This window comes from Tachyglossus aculeatus, chromosome 20, assembly GCF_015852505.1.
Source record: "Tachyglossus aculeatus isolate mTacAcu1 chromosome 20, mTacAcu1.pri, whole genome shotgun sequence".
In the NCBI taxonomy this organism is placed as follows: domain Eukaryota; kingdom Metazoa; phylum Chordata; class Mammalia; order Monotremata; family Tachyglossidae; genus Tachyglossus; species Tachyglossus aculeatus.
Genome location: NC_052085.1, coordinates 31896527 through 31913251, shown reverse-complemented (window position 1 = coordinate 31913251; position 16725 = coordinate 31896527). Strand labels below are relative to the sequence as shown.

Genomic DNA, 16725 nt, shown 5'->3' with positions numbered 1-16725 from the left:
GGAGGCCTTATAAGTCTCCATCCTCCCCCAGGACCATTGGATCTCCCCGCACAGCGCCGGCCACATCAAGCCCATGCACCCCACCTCCGTCCACGGCGTGGAGGACATGATCCGCCTGGGGGACCTGAACGAGGCTGGGATCCTGCGGAATTTGCTCATCCGCTACCGGGACCATGCTATCTACGTGAGTGCCCCGGCCTCGGCCCTGCACAGAGGGTGCCCCTGTGAATCGTTGGGGAGGAGAAGGAGGGTGAGGAGGAAGACGAGGAGGAGGACTGTCAATCAATCACTCACTCAATCAATCAATCAATCGTATTTATTGAGCGCTTACGGTGTGCAGAGCACTGTACTAAGCGCTTGGGAAGTCCAAGTCGGCAACATATAGAGACAGTCCCTACCCAACAGTGGGCTCACAGTCTAGAAGGGGGAGACAGAGAACGAAACCAAACATATTAACAAAATAAAATAAATAGGCTCGAGGGCAGGGATCAGCTCTTCCAACAATATTGGACTCTCCTAAGTGTTTAATAGTACTAATATTGGCATTTATTAAGCGCTTACTATGTGCAAAGCACTGTTCTAGGTGCTGGGGAGGTTACAAGGTCATCAGGTTGTCCCATAGGGGGTTCACAGTCATTCATTCATTCATTCAGTCGTACTTATTCAGCGCCCACTGTGTGCAGAGCACTGTACTAAGTAAGCGCTTGGGAAGTACAAGTTGGCAACATATAGAGACGGTCCCTACCCAACATTGGGCTCACAGTCTGTGAGCCCCCCATGGGACAACCTGATCACCTGGCTCACAATCTTCATCCCCATTTCACAGATGAGGTAACTGAGGCCCAGAGAAGTGCCCAAAGTCACCGAGCTGACAAGTGGCGGAGCCGGGATTTGAACCCATGACCTCTGACTCCAAAGCCCAGGCTCTTTCCACTGAGCCACGCTGCTTCTCTAGTACAGAGTTTAGTACAGACTGGGCTGGCCTTCCAGCACCACATGCTCGTGGGCATTGGCCGGGCATAGGCTCGGTGCCAGGCACGTGTGAGGAGGACACCGGGGCTTAGAGTTACTAACCTCAGTCATGGGGTGAGGGGAGAGGAAGGGAAGGAGGATGGCCCAGGGTGCTGGAGAGGGGAGGGGGGTGGGGGTGGGCTCCGTGAGGAGGATGGGGCAGGGCTGCTGGAGGGTGCAGCTGTCTAGCTCTGAGAAGCCCATCAAGTTTTCATGAGACTGGAGGACGACCCTGCCTGCTTCCGCGCCGTCGCGCTGGAGCGGCTAAATAGTTAATGGCCCCAGCTTGGCTCAGCGGTGTCAGCTGTCGGGGGTCCAGCGGCCGGAGCCCCCCTGCCCCCCACCCCCAGTGTTGGTGTCAGCCAGCCCCTGGAGTCTTTCCTGAACAAAGGTCCGGGGCTGGGCACGTGACAGGGGGCTGGGAGCAGAACACCCCACCTTTTCACCCTAAACCATCTGCGTGCCCCTGTGGGGGAAGTGGAGTCCCTCTCCCCGCTGTCCTGCCTGTCCCCACCTGCTCCCCTGGGGTCCTTGGCAGTGTGTGTTTGTGTGTCTGTAGGGGCCGGGGCTGGGGGGATCTGCCAGGCCTAGGGATTGGTGGACGGTGCCCCCCTTGCCCCTCTAACCTCTTCTTCCTCTCGGCTGTTCCCACCCAAAGACCAACTGCGGAGGGCGGGTAAGTGGACCAGTGCCCCCCGCAGCTGGGGATGCCGCCGTTGCCTGGGCCCCTTCCGCCCTCCCACCAGGCCGAAAGCGGGGCGTCCCTGCTCCGAGCTAGCGCACCCCTCGCCTGTGCGCCACTGCTGTGCACCGGTGCGACCCCTGCCCATGCCCGCTTTTCCGTCTGCTGCTGCTCTCAGATGTGCCCCCTCCCCAGTGGCTGCTTCCAGATGTTCCCCCTGCCCGCGCCTTATCCTGGCTGCTCCCAGATGTACCCCCCTACCCGGCTGTGGGTGCTAGGGTGGCAGAAAGAGCCTGGGGAGCTGGCAGTGAAGGGGAGGGTGCTCAGGGCTGGTGGCTGTCACTGCGCATGTGTTCTGTGGGGCCCCTGGGGTGGGCAGTGGGGCAGAACACAGAGTATTCGGTTGGGATCTGGGGGCGGCATGGCCTCCTGGATTCTCATGCTGAGCCGTGGGATCCGGCAGAGAGACAGCTGAGCCAAGAACACCCTCTGCGCCCCCCTACTTCCCACTGGGCCCCCCCATCCCCTCACCAGCCCAGACAGTCAGGGTCCTGGCCAGTTGGCATCTGGCCTGGTGGTGTTTGCCCCTCACTGTGAGGGACCCCCAACCCCCAGACTGGCACCGATGGCAGCCCGAGGTGGGGAAGGGGCCCTGCCCCTGGGACCCTGCGTCCACACACCCGCCATGTCTCCCCAGACATACACGGGCTCCATTCTGGTGGCAGTGAACCCGTACCAGCTGCTGCCCATCTACGCTCCGGAGCAGATCCACCAGTACACCAACAAGAAGATCGGGGAGATGCCGCCCCACATCTTCGCCATCGCCGATAACTGCTACTTCAACATGAAGCGCAATAACCGTGACCAGTGCTGCATTATCAGGTGGGGCACCTGCGGTCCGTCAGCGGGGCCTAACGTTTGTGGGGGCCGCGGGAGAGGACCGTAGTCTGTATGTGGTGGGGGGAAGCGTTGGCGGGGTTAAGGGGTGCTCAGAAGTCAGAGGTCATGAGCCTCCCCCAGCCTCACTGCGGTCTCCGCCCGCCCCCGGCCCTACTGGCAGCGGGGAGTCCGGGGCGGGGAAGACGGAGAGCACCAAGCTGATCCTACAGTTCCTGGCGGCTGTCAGCGGGCAGCACTCATGGATCGAGCAACAAGTCCTGGAAGCCAACCCCATCCTGGAAGGTGGGTCCGCTGCGGGTGGCCCGCCGGGAGCGCGGCAGTCCGCTGCCCTCCCCATCCTCAAAACTCTCTTGAAATCACATCTCCTCCGGGAGGTCTTCCCTGAGTCCCGTCTCATCTCCCCACCCTATTCCCTCCGGTACTAATACCATAATGAGAAGCAGCGTGGCTCGGTGGAAAGAGCGCGGGCTTTGGAGTCAGAGGTCGTGGGTTCAAATCCCGGCTCCACCGATTGTCAGCTGTGTGACTGTTTGGGCAAGTCACTTCACTTCTCTGCACCTCAGTTACTTCATCTGTAAAATGGGGATTAGGACTGTGACCCCCTGTGGGACAACCGGGTCACTTTGTAACCTCCCCAACGCTTAGAACAGTGCTTTGCACATAGTAAGCGTTTAATAAATGCCATCATTATCATTATTATTATAATTCATACTTCCACTTCAGCACGTCCACAGTCCCTAAGCACTCGAAGACTCACTCCGCCAGCCCCGGCTTCCAAATCTTTATAGTCCGTTCCTTCCCTCTACTTTTGATGTATTCTCATGTCACGTTTGCCCTACCTCACCCCCAGACTTTAAGCTCCCTGAGAGCAGGAATTCTGTCTACTAACTCTACTGTATTCTCTCCACTGCTCAATACAGTGAAAAAATCGATACTATTGATTGACTCTATCCCTTCCACGCCCTCGGGTTTAGTGCGTCAGCCTGGCCTGATTGGCAGCTGGCACTGCCCCGAGGGTGGGTGGAGGACACCCCCTCCCCGGGCCCTGCACCGGCCGGATTGGCCCAGAACAGGTGCCCTTGGGCCACGCCGCTGCTGACCTCCCGCAGCTTTCGGGAATGCCAAGACCATCCGCAACGACAACTCCAGCCGGTTTGGGAAGTACATCGACATCCACTTCAGCAAGCGCGGGGCCATCGAGGGGGCCAAGATCGAGCAGTACCTCTTGGAGAAGTCCCGCGTCTGCCGCCAGGTCGGTGGGGTCTGGCGGGGAGGGGTCCCGACTGCGGGGCGGAGAGGAGGCTCAGACTGTGTCCTCATGACCGCAGGCTCCGGATGAGAGGAACTACCACGTGTTCTACTGCCTGCTCCAAGGGGTGACGGCGGAGCAGCGGAAGAAACTGGGGCTGGGCAAGGCCTCAGACTACAACTACCTGGCAATGGTGAGGGCACGGGCAAGATACGGGCTGTGAGGGGGCGAGGGCATTTCTCAGGTAGCATCATGCCTTACCGAAGCCACATATCTTCCAAGAGGCCTTCCCTGACTAAGCCCTCCTTTCCTCTTCTCCCACTCCCTTCTGGGTCACCCTGACTTGCTGCCTTTATTCATCCCCCCTCCCAGCTCCGTGGCCCTTATGTACCCATCTGTAATTTATTTATTTAGATTAATATCTGTCTCTTTCTAGACTGTAAACTCCTTGTGGGTTGGGAATGTGTCCGTTTATTGTTCTAGTACACTCTCCCAAGTGTTTAGTACAGTGCTGTCCACACTCAATAAATACAATTGAGTGTATTTGTGTACAATACAATTGTAAGCACTCAATAACTACAATTGACTGTCTGAGTGTAGGACACCAGGGTGGGCACCTGTGCTGTATGCTGGGCACCCTGTTTGTGGGTGGAAAGGAGATCTTTGGGTGGGGTGCTGTGCTAGGTGCTCTGTCTGGGTGGTCACCCCCGCCCCCCCCCCGCCCCAGCACATCCCCCTTTCATTCATTCATTTAATCATGTTCATTGAGGGCTTTCTGTGTGCAGAGCACTGTACTAAGCGCTTAAGAGAGCACAGTATAACACTAAATGGACACATTCCCCGCTTACAATGAGCTTACAGTCTTTCCGTGTCTGTCCAGGGTAACACAACCACCTGCGATGGCCGGGACGACAGCAAAGAGTATGCCAACATCCGCTCAGCCATGAAGGTACTGATGTTCACCGACACCGAGAACTGGGAGATCTCCAAGTTGCTGGCCGCCATCCTGCACATGGGCAACCTGCGGTATGAAGGTGAGGCCACTGGGCCGGCTCTGGGCCACCTCCTGCTATTCCTGGCCCGGGTGGGGCCGTGCCACCATGCCCCCCGTCCGTGCCCCCTTCCCCGCTTTAGTCACACCCTTTTGGCTCTCATTCACTATCCCTGGGAGGTAGCAGTGATTCTCCCCGTTGTACAGAGGAAGAAACTGAGGCAGAGAGAGGGTGAAGTGACTTGTCCGAGGTTACATCGAGGAGATGTGGGACAGAGCTGCGGCTTGAACCTGAGTCTTCTGACGCGCAGACCACTAAACCCTTCCGAGGTTGCTTCTCTACTGTTTTACTCGCTGAGAGATTTAGTCACCTGAGCGTGAAGCTATTTGACAGAGGCTGGTAATCGGCTGGGTTTTATCAGTAGTCCCTGTCCAGAGTCGTCTTCACAGTTGTTTGTCCTAGCAGCATTTATTGAGCTCCCCCTGAGTGCAGTGCACTGTACTCAGCATTTGGGAAGTTCAGAAAAGACAAGGGAGACATTCTCTGCCCAAAAGGAGCTTGCTCTGTAATGGGAAAGTCAGGCATGAAAATATTTGCAGAGGAACCACAGGACGTGAAAGTACTATTGAATAACCGATATAGAAATGTGCCAAGGTGTAAATAAGCGCTGGAGATGGCTGGTGGGTTTGTACAATTTGGGGTGCTGAGAGCTAATCTGGACACTGGATGTGAGGCACACTGTGGGCTATCATCAGGTTTGGGAAAGGAGGGTGCCCAGGCCAGAGGAATCAGAGGAGGTGGGAGAGGAGCGAGGTTCCGTGAAAAGGTTGGATTGAGATGAGCAAAGAGAGCGAGCTGGGGAGTAGCAGGTGAGGAGAGCCGATATGGAAAGTGGGGTTGGTTGGTTGAGAACCTTGAAGCCGAGTGTGTTTGCGATGCAGAGGGCCATGGGGAGGCAGTGGGAGATGTGAGCCGAGCGATGCTTCAGGAAGATGATCCGGGTAGCGGCAGCGGGGAGTCTGGATTGGAAGGGGGAGAGGCTGGAGGCAGGGAGACCAGCGAGGAGGCTGTTCTGATCATTTGACCAGAGCTTGGCCCGTTGGGGTGAGGAGAGGGTGAATCTGGGAGTCGTTGTGGAGGAAGAGCGAGCAGGATTAGGCAGTAGATTGAGTGGGAGAATTGAAAGGCAGCGAGGACCCCAGGGGATCCCCCCCAACCTCCGAGGCCTACCCCCACCACAGACCCCGGAAATCCCCCCCCCCAACAGCTCGTGTGTTTGATAACCTGGATGCCTGTGAGGTCGTCTTCTCCCCGTCACTGGCCACAGCGGCGGCCCTGCTGGAGGTCAGTAAAGGCTGGTGGGCCACAGGGCTTGGGGAGAAAGCCCGGGGTCTCCTGGGGTCTCCTTGGTTTCGGAAAATACGGTCCCCAGCCGCACATCAATCAATCAATCAATCAATCAATCAATCGTATTTATTGAGCGCTTACTGTGTGCAGAGCACTGTACTAAGCGCTTGGGAAGTACAAGTTGGCAACATGTAGAGACAATCCCTACCCAACAGTGGGCTCACAGTCTAAAAGACTGTGACCCATCGCTGGGTGGGGTCAGGGCTGGGGAATCCACGCCTGTTTCTCTGTGGGCCTCCAGGTCAACCCTCAGGCCCTGATGAACTGCCTCACCAGCCGGACCATCATCACCCGGGGGGAGACCGTGTCGACTCCCCTGAGCATGGAACAAGCCCTGGATGTCAGAGATGCATTCGTTAAGGTCGGCCTTGTGCCCACGACATCGCTCGCTGTCTGCCCGGGTGGGATGACTCCCCCATTTTCTCAGCTGCTGGGTCCGAGGCTGGCTGGGGCCTACTTTCCGGTCTTCTCTACCAGGCCCTCCCCACTGGTCCTCCCCACTGGCCTTCCCCCACCCCTCCCTGACCCTCCTCTCAGCTCTCTCCCCTCCCGCCCGCCCTCAGCCAAGCCCCAGCACCGTGTGACTACCCGCAGGGCATTTACGGACGCCTGTTCGTGTGGATCGTGGACAAGATCAACGCGGCCATTTACCGCCCCCCGCCCCAAGGGGCCAAGAACACCCGCAGATCCATCGGACTGTTGGACATCTTTGGGTTTGAAAACTTCACTGTCAACAGGTACTCACCTGCCCTGCTCTACATGCCTCCTGGTCTTTTTCCCTGTCCCTCCTCCTCCAGTGCTCCCCGCCCCCAAAGTCCCCTGCAAATCCATCATCATCATCATCAATCGTATTTATTGAGCGCTTACTATGTGCAGAGCACTGTACTAAGTGCTTGGGAAGTACAAATTGGCAACATATAGAGACAGTCCCTACCCGGCAGCCCTGAGTGCCACTCTGGCACATCCCCTCACTCTGCCCCGCCCCTGCCCTTCTCAACTGGCAGCTCCCAGCACATCCTACCCAGACATTGCTCCACCCCCGACCATCCCGATGGCCCCGCTATGGCCCCTGCCCAGCTCCTTTGGCCCGTCCTCTCCATGGAGACCACACCTGTGTGAGGGCAGGGCAGCGTTTTGAGCCCATTGGTTTTACTTACGTTGCCCGGTTTCGGTTTTGCCCGTCACCTGGCTTCCCTCAGCCACTCGTGGTCCCGACGCTCCTGGGTTCCCGCGTCGTGGGGGTGGGCCTCCCTCTGAAACCTCCCGTCCCCACCCAGTTTCGAGCAGCTGTGCATCAACTTTGCCAATGAGCACCTGCAGCAGTTCTTCGTGCGCCACGTGTTTAAACTGGAGCAGGAGGAGTACAACCTGGAGGACATCGACTGGCTGCACATCGAGTTCACCGACAACCAGGACGCGCTGGACATGATCGCCAACAGACCCATGAACATCATCTCGCTCATCGACGAGGAGAGCAAGTTCCCCAAGGTTGGGGCTGGGTGGGACCCTGCGGGTGGGGGGGGGTCTAGGGTTGGGAAGGGGCTGGGGGGCCAACGTCCGTGCCAACCGCTGCAGGGCACAGATTCAACCATGCTGCACAAGCTGAACTCCCAGCACAGGCTGAACCCCAGCTACGTCTCCCCCCGGAACAACCACCAGACCCAGTTTGGCATCAACCACTTCGCCGGCGTGGTCTACTACGAAACGCAAGGTGCCCAGAGGGGTGGCCCTACCTGGATCTAGACTGTCAGCTTGTTGTGGGCAGGGAATACGCCTGTTTATATTGTTATATTATACCTCCAAAACACTTAGTACAGTGCTCTGCACACAGTAAGTGCTCAGTAAATACAGATGACGACTCCCAGTGGGAGAGGGGCAAGGTTTAGGCCCCTATTGGGAGGGCACCAATATCAGAGTCAGCATACGGATTGGGCACCCCCACGTCCACAGCGCTGCACTAAGCGCTTAGGAGAATATAATCGAGCAGTGGCCTCGATCCCTGCCCTCAAGGAAACCCACCCGCCGGCCCTTGGCGGGCTGCCCACTCTGTGCCCTCCAGGGTTCCTGGAAAAAAACCGGGACACTCTGCACGGAGACATCATTCAGCTGGTCCACTCGTCCAAAAACAAGTTCATCAAGCAGATCTTCCAGGCCGACGTGGCCATGGTAAAGGGGGCGGGGGGAGGCGGAGGGCAGGGGAGAGGCAAGGCTGGGGGAAAGGACGAACCACGGACTGGGGAGTAAATGAGGTGTTTCCCCCCTGCACCCTCTGCCCCTTGAGCCCAGGCGGCGTCCAGGCCGAGCCGCACACCCCAGCTTAGCTCCCTCGGCCCACCCAGCTTCTGGTTCGCCCAGCGCTCGGCTTGCCCAGTCCGGGGCTCTGTCTCCATCAGCAGCGCCTAGGTGTTGTTGGGGAGAACCTAGCCTTGCTCCGGCTCAGACTCCAACCCCGCTCTCCCTCTGCCCCTGACTCTTCACTTCAAGAGTCAATCCATACTTCATGCTGCTGCCCGGGTTGTCTTTGTCCAGAAACGCTCTGGGCATGTTACTCCCCTCCTCAAAAATCTCCAATGGCTACCAATCAATCTGCACATCAGGCAGAAACTCCTCACCCTGGGCTTCAAGGCTGTCCATCACCTCACCCCCTCCTACCTCAACTCCTTTCTCTCCTTCTGCAGCCCAGCCCGCACCCTCCGCTCCTCTGCCGCTAATCTCCTCACCGTACCTTGTTCTCGCCTGTCCCGCCATCGACCCCCGGGCCTGAAATGCCCTCCCTCTGCCCATCCGCCAAGCTAGCTCTCTTCCTCCCTTCAAGGCCCTACTGAGAGCTCACCTCCTCCAGGAGGCCTTCCCACACTGAGCCCCTTCCTTCCTCTCCCCCTCGTCCTCCCTCCATCCCCCCCATCTTACCTCCTTCCCTTCTCCACAGCACCTGTATATATGTATATGTTTGTACATATTTGTTACTCTATTTATTTATTTATTTTACTTGTATATATCTATTCTATTTATTTTATTTTGTTAGTATGTTTGGTTTTGTTCTCTGTCTCCCCCTTTTAGACTGTGAGCCCACTGTTGGGTAGGGACTGTCTCTATATGTTGCCAACTTGGACTTCCCAAGCGCTTAGCCCAGTGCTCTGCACACAGTAAGCGCTCAATAAATACGATTGATTGATTGATTGATTGACTCTGGTTCCGGCTCCAGCTCTGCCCCAGCTGCCCTGGCTCTTTCTCTGTCTCTGCAGTTCCTCTGTGGCTATGCTTCCGGCTCCCTGGGCCCCACGTCAGCTCCTTCTGTGAAGGTAAACCCCGGCCTGAGGGCTGCCTGCCCATAGATCCATCCTGCTTTGTTGAGGTGGGCCGGTCGGGTGGCGGGGGGACCCTGCCGGGATATGTATGTGTGTATGTATGTTTGTTGTGGGGGGCCGGGGGGCCCGATGGGCCGAATGGAGTACAAAGCACACTGAAGTGCCCAATGTGGTTTGGGGGGGGGGTAGGACCAATGATCCTTGGCCTGTGACCTCTGGCCCTTTCACTTCTCACTCTACAGACCTGCTTTGGGCCAGTCATTCATTCGTTCAATCATTTATTGAGCGCTAACTGTGTGCAGAGCGCTGTACTAAGCACCTGGGAGAATGCAGTTTAACAATAGACACATTCCCTGCCCACAGCTAGCGTACAGTCTAATAATAATAATGATGGCATTTAATTAAGTGCTTACTATGTGCAAAGCACTGTTCTAAGCGCTGAGGAGGTTACAAGGTGATCAGGTGGTCCCACGGGGGGCTCACAGTCTTAATTCCCATTTTCCAGATGGGGTGACTGAGGCCCAGAGAAGTGAAGTGACTTGTCCAAAGTCACACAGCTGACAATTGGCACCTCTGACTCCAAAGCCCGTGCTCTTTTCCACTGAGCCACGCTGCATCTAGAGGGGGGAGAGTCCTCACCCCTCTTGATCTATGGGTGAACAGCCAGTCGTAACTTCAGGACGTGAGCCAAAGTTCACCGATGCCTTGTTCAGAGTCCACTGAAAGCTCCTGCATGTGGAGTGGTGTACTGGACGCCAACTGTGTGTGGAGCGCTGTCGTAAGAGCGTGGAAGCACGCCGCGGATGCCATGATCCTTGCCCTCGTGGAAATTATAAGCTAATGGTGTTGGGGCAGGGCTGCCGACAGAATCTCCACATACAGTGGGAGCAGGAGGAGAAACAGCGTGGCTCAGTGGAAAAGAGCACGGGCTTTGGAGTCAGAGGTCACAGGTTCAAATCCCGGCTCCACCAATTGTCAGCTGGGTGACTTTGGGCAAGTCACTTAACTTCTCTGTGCCTCAGTTCCCTCATCTGTCAAATGGGGATGAAGACTGTGAGCCCCCTGTGGGGCAACCTGATCACCTTGTAACCTCCCCAGTGCTTAGAACAGTGCTTTGCACATAGTAAGCGCTTAATAAATGCCTTAAAAAAAAACAGGCAGAACTGATGAGGCTGCCAGTCCCCAATGTGGATTCCTTTTCTCCTCCTCTTCCTCTCCTGCCCCTAGTTTCTCTGCGGCTACGCGTCTGGCTCTCTGGGTCCCTCGTCGGCTCCTTCCGCTAAGGTAAAAGGGTCCGTCTGTCTGTCTTCGAGAGTGGTGGGTCTCAGGAGGGGCCGTGATGTTCGCGCCCCTGGCCGAGGCCCCACGGGGGTAGGGCTCGGAGGTCTGGGTCGTTCTGGGACCAGGAATGGTGAGGTGGCTTCCCTGTGCCAAGCAGAATCTGGGCTCTGAGTTCTGGAAATCCTGTCCATCCATTCCCCCCTCCAGTCTCACCCCCACGGGTGCTGGGAGGTAGGCTGCCGGGGTCCAGGTCTCAGGAGCGGGTGGCCTGAGCGGTAATAATAATAATAATAATAGCATTTTTATTAAGCGCTTACTAAGTGTAAAGCACTGTTTCAAGTGCTGGGGAGGTTGCAAGGTGATCAGGTTGTCCCACGGGGGGGCTCACAGTCTTCATACCCATTTTGCAGGTGAGGTAAGTGAGGCACAAAGAAGTTAAGTGACTTGCCCAAAGTCACACAGCTGACAGTTGGCAGAGCCGGGATTTAAACCCATGAACCCTGACTCCAAAGCCCGGGCTCTTACCACTAAGCCACGCTGCTTCAATCTGCTAATCACCTTGTATACTCCTCAGCGCTTAGAACAGTGCTTTGCACATAGTAAGCGCTTAACAAATGCCATCATCATTATTATTATTATTATTCATTCATTCAGTCGTATTTATTGAATGTGCAGAGCACTGTGCTAAGCACTTGGGAAGTACAAATCGGCAACATATGGAGACGGTCCCTATCCAACAATGGGCTCACAGGCTAGAAGGGGGAATAACGATGGCATTTATTAAGCGCTTACTATGTGCAAAGCACTGTTCTAAGCCCTAGGGAGGTTACAAGGTGATCAGGTTGGCCCACGGGGGGGCTCAGTCTTCATCCCCATTTGACAGATGAGGTAACTGAGGCCCAGAGAAGTGAAGTGACTTGCCCAAAGTCACCCAGCTGACAAATGGTAGAGCTGGCATTTGAACCCATGACCTCTGACTCCAAAGCCCGGGCTCTTTCCACTGAGCCACGCTGCTACTAGGGTCCCCCACCTCCCCAGGGCCAACCGATTTCTGCCCCGGAGAAAAGGAAAGCGGGGCAGTTGGTACCGCGGGCTTCGGGGCAGGCAGGCGGGTGGACCCCTTTCCTTCCAGGGATCTCAGGTCCACCTAGACCCTGTCCCCTTTCAGTCGCAGGGCTTGGGGGGAGCACATTCTGGGGGTCAGAGAGACCCCACCCACAGAAGGTGGGACAGTCCAGGGACCTGGTGGCCCCAGGGCCCAGGAGCATTTGGAAGAGGGAGGCAGTGGGGAGAGATGGGGGGATTTTAATTCCAGAAAATTCTCCCAGAAAGCAGTGCCCCCCGGACCCAGAGCCCCTTTCCTGTGACCCCTCACCCCTCTCTGCGACCCCTTCCATGCTCCCTGGATCCCTGTAACACCCTGTGACACCCCAGTCAGCAGGGGCTGCAGGAAACGGGGAGGAGAAAAACATTTCCCAACCTCCTGTCCTCTCTCCACTTCCTGCGGCCTTCCCACTGACCCCCTCCCTCCCTCCGTCCATCTCTCTTCCTCCCACTCTCTTTTTCCCTCTCTCCCCCCGTCCCTGCCCCGGCTCCCGGCCCCACGAAACGACGCCGGCAGGGAGCCGAGACCAGGAAGCGCTCACCGACCCTCAGCTGCCAGTTCAAGCGGTCCCTGGAGCTGCTCATGCGGACCCTGAGCGCCTGCCAGCCCTTCTTCGTCCGCTGCATCAAGCCCAATGAGTTCAAGAAGCCCATGGTGAGGGGAAGCTGGGGGCTGGTGGGTGGGAGATTCCCTGCTCTTGAGTTGGCCACGAGTTGGGGGAAGGACCCCCTTTCTGCCTTAAGTCCACACTGGCCATTCGCTCCTTGTCCATCCCTGGATGGAAGGATAATGTCCCTGGACCCATTACACAGCCGGGAAACTGAGTCTAGGAGCCGGGGAGGTGCCAGTGAGGTAGGGACAGCGGCTTTCAAATCCCCACCCTGAGCCCCATCCAGTAGGGCCCCAGCTGGAGGCTTTCAGCCTGGCCTAGCTGCCCCAAAGGACATGTGGCTTCCTTAGCCAACACGGGGTAGTGCACATGGGCCCAGCTGGAAAGGTGTTGAATGTCGGGCAGGATAAAATCCAAACTTCCGGGATCTTGGAAATGTTCAGCGACCGTGCCCTCTCCTGAGCAAGGTCCCATCACGATTCGGGTTGGATGAACCTGGACAAGTTGCAGTCCCCACCTTGCGGGGCCTGGATTCCGGGACCCCTCAGACCCCGGGATCCCAAGGCCCCAGGAGATGCCCATGTTGGATGGCGGCGGCGGGTCGGGGGGAGACTGGTGTCTGGGGAGGGGCCCTGGCCCATCAATAATAATAATAATAATAATGACATTTATTAAGCGCTTGCTATGTGCAAAGCACTGTTCTAAGCGCTGGGGAGGTTGCAGGGTGATCAGGTTGTCCCACGGGGAGGCTTACAGTCTTAATCCCCATTTTACAGATGAGGTAACTGAGGCAAAGAGAAGTTAAGTGACTTGCCCAAGGTCACACAGCTGACAATTGGCGGAGTGGGGATTTGAACTCTTGACCTCTGACTCCAAAGCCAGGGCTCTTTCCACTGAGCCACGCTGCTTCTCTGGGCGGCAGATGGTGATTATGGTGATGGTTAATTCATTCATTCAATCGTATTTATTGAGGGCTTACTGTGTGCAGAGCACTGTACTAAGCGTTTGGGAAGTACAAGTCGGCAACATATAGAGAAGGAGAAGCAGTGTGGCTCAGTGGAAAGAGCCCGGGCTTTGGAGGTCATGGGTTCTAATCCCAGCTCCGCCAATTGTCAGCTGTGTGACTTTGGGCAAGTCACTTCACTTCTCTGTGCCTCAGTTCCCTCATCTGTAAAATGGGGATTAAGACTGGGAGCCCCCCGTGGGACAACCTGATCACTTTGTACCTCCCCAGCGCTTAGAATAGTGCTTTGCACATAGTAAGCGCTTAATAACTGAGTCCCTCCCTTCCTCCCCCCCATCCCCCTCTCCATCCCCCCCGTCTTACCTCCTTCCCTTCCCCACAGCACCTGTATATATGGATATATGTTTGTACATATTTATTACTCTATTTATTCATTTATTTATTTTACTTGTACATATCTATTCTATTTTATTTTGTTGATATGTTTGGTTTTGTTCTCTGTCTCCCCCTTCTAGACTGTGAGCCAACTGTTGGGTAGGGACTGTCTCTATGTGTTGCCAACATGTACTTCCCAAGCGCTTAGTCCCGTGCTCTGCACACAGTAAGCGCTCAACAAATACGATTGATTGACTGATTAATAAATGTCATTAGAGACGGTCCCTACCCAACAATGGGCTCACAGTCTGGAAGGAGGAGTTAATGAAGTGTTAATGAAGGAGGAGTTAATGACGTGTTAATGAAATTAATTAATTAATTAATTAATGAAGTTAATGGAGTTAATGAAGTGCCCACTTACTGCCCCCGGAGAGGTGTCCACGGCCCAATTCTGACCCCGAGGGGCAGGGAGGACACTGATTTTCAGCCAGGCGAGGGGCCCGGCCCCACCGCAGCCCACGCCGCACCCCCCACAACCACCCCGCAAGGCAGGAAATGGATTGCTGATGAACTGAGTTGGGGAGGAAGTCCTGTGCTGGAGAGAGAGAGGAAATGGGACAGCAGGAAGGGCCAATCCTTGGAAAGTTTCAAAGACTACCCCCACCACCTCCCAGCAGGAAACTTTCTCTTCCAGCCCAGAGGGAGTGAGGCTGATGTCCACCTGGACAGGGATTGGGTCCTGTCAAGAGAGAGACAGAGAGTGGCAGTGGGAAAAGTAGTTTCCCCAAAGTCCTTTCTCGTCATGCATCCCATCATCATCATCATCAACCGTATTTATTGAGCGCTTACTATGTGCAGAGCACTGTACTAAGCGCTTGGAAAGTACAAATTGGCAACGTATAGAGACAGTCCCTTCCCAACAGTGGGCTCACAGTCTAAAAGGGGGGTGAGTCCCATCTCACCCTCGCAACGTCTCCGAGGCTGAGACTACTCTCTCCATTTTCCAGAGAAGGAATTTGAGGCCCACAGGGGTTAAGTGACTTGGGCAAGGTCACTCAGCCGATCTGGGGCAGAGCTGGGACCCAGCCCCAGCTCTTCCCACTAGGGAACACTGTTTGTGTGTGAGAGAGAGAGACACACACACAAACACACACACACACTGTCTTTTGGGGTGTCAGCTGGGGAACAGAATGGTTGGAGAAGCAGCATGGCTCAGTGACAAGAGCACGGGCTTTGGATAAATTTATTTATTTATTTTATTTGTACATATTTATTCTGATTATTTTATTTTGTTACTATGTTTTGTTTTGTTCTCTGTCTCCCCCTCCTAGACTGTGAGCCCACTGTTGGGTAGGGACCGTCTCTATATGTTGCCAACTTGGACTTCCCAAGCGCTTAGTACAGTGCTCTGCACACAGTAAGCACTCTATAAATACGATTGAATGAATGAATGAATGAGTCAGAGGTCATGGGTTCAGATCCCAGCTCCACCACTTGTCAGCTGTGTGGCTTTGGGCAAGTCACTTAACTTCTCCATGCCTCAGTTACCTCATCTGTAAAATGGGGATGAAGACTGTGAGCCCCCCGTGGGACAACCTCATCAATCCATCAATCGTATTTATTGAGCGCTTACTGTGTGCAGAGCACTGTACTAAGCGCCTGGGAAGTGCAAGTTGGCAACATATAGAGACAGTCCCTCATCACCTTGTAACCTCCCCAGCGCTTAGAACAGTGCTCTGTACATAGTAAGTGTTTAATAAATGCCATTATTATTATTATTATTGGAGGAGGTGAGGGGCAGGAGGAAGAGCAGGAGGGTCAGGGCTACCTGGCTGCAGAAAAGGGAGTCTTTATGGAGCCTGGCTTAGCTGTGATAGTTGAGGTGATAATGCCGTAGCGACCGCAGGGATGGTGGGGCAGGGTGGGCAATAAGAACCGCCGGGGCCCCTGGAAGTCAGGGTCATCTCAGTGTCATCCCAATAGCCCACCCAGCCTGGCATTATGCCTCCAGTAGACTGTGAGCCCACTGTTGGGTAGGGACTGTCTCTATACGTTGCCAACTTGTACTTCCCAAGCGCTTAGTACAGTGCTCTGCACACAGTAAGCGCTCAATAAATACGATTGATGATGATGATGATGACACCAGGCCTCCCAGCACTCCTGGGTCTTTTCCCACCCCTGTTGGAAGGCTGGGGCCTGGCCAGCTTGGGGCTGAGGTCCATGGGCTAGCCCTCCCTCAGCCACTGGACAGAGGGGAAGTCATGGCTCAGGCCCTAAGGCTAGTCTGAACCAGGGGAAATAGGGTTTTTTTTAAAAAAATTATGGTATTTGTTAAGCACTTAAAATATTTCAAACATTGTTCTAAGTGCTGGGGTAGCTACAAGTTAATTAGGTTGGACATAGTTCCCATCCCACAGGGTGCTCAGTCTAGGAAGGAGGGAGAAGAGGCAAACTAAGACACAGAAAAGTTAAGTGACTTGCCCGAGGTCACTCAGCAAGCAGTTGACAGAGCCAGGATTAGACCCAGGTTCTCTGAGACCCAGCTCCGTGCTCTTTCCGCTAGGCCATGCTGCTTCATTTGGGATGAAGATGGCCCAGAGATGCCTCTGTGGAACTGAGAGCTAGGAAAAAGGGCCTCCATCCCGCAGTGCCTCTCAGTATCCCAGGCATGGGCAGCCGGGAGTGGACTATTGGCGAGGGACAAGTTGCTGACCACCATTTTAATCCAGACCGTTTTCCTCCTTCATTAGTTGTGTCTGTGGCCTCTGACTAGGCCCCAGCTTGACTTCAGACTGTCCCCTGACCTGGGGTTCAGGAATCGCCCCGATCCCAGCAACGTCT

The 16725-nt window shown here is 55.5% G+C and overlaps 1 protein-coding gene across 1 annotated transcript in view; it reads left to right on the top strand.

The window, feature by feature from the left end:
- Window positions 1-16725, top strand: part of MYO7A (myosin VIIA) — a 54777-nt gene that overhangs the window by 10711 nt on the left and 27341 nt on the right. The window contains exons 3-17 of the mRNA XM_038761817.1: window positions 32-184; window positions 2391-2575; window positions 2754-2875; window positions 3703-3845; window positions 3922-4035; window positions 4723-4876; window positions 6102-6178; window positions 6483-6602; window positions 6836-6978; window positions 7519-7729; window positions 7817-7952; window positions 8301-8407; window positions 9487-9543; window positions 10777-10833; window positions 12452-12589. Coding sequence (XP_038617745.1) covers window positions 32-184; window positions 2391-2575; window positions 2754-2875; window positions 3703-3845; window positions 3922-4035; window positions 4723-4876; window positions 6102-6178; window positions 6483-6602; window positions 6836-6978; window positions 7519-7729; window positions 7817-7952; window positions 8301-8407; window positions 9487-9543; window positions 10777-10833; window positions 12452-12589 — 1917 coding nt within the window. The remainder of the gene's footprint in view (window positions 1-31; window positions 185-2390; window positions 2576-2753; window positions 2876-3702; window positions 3846-3921; window positions 4036-4722; window positions 4877-6101; window positions 6179-6482; window positions 6603-6835; window positions 6979-7518; window positions 7730-7816; window positions 7953-8300; window positions 8408-9486; window positions 9544-10776; window positions 10834-12451; window positions 12590-16725) is intronic.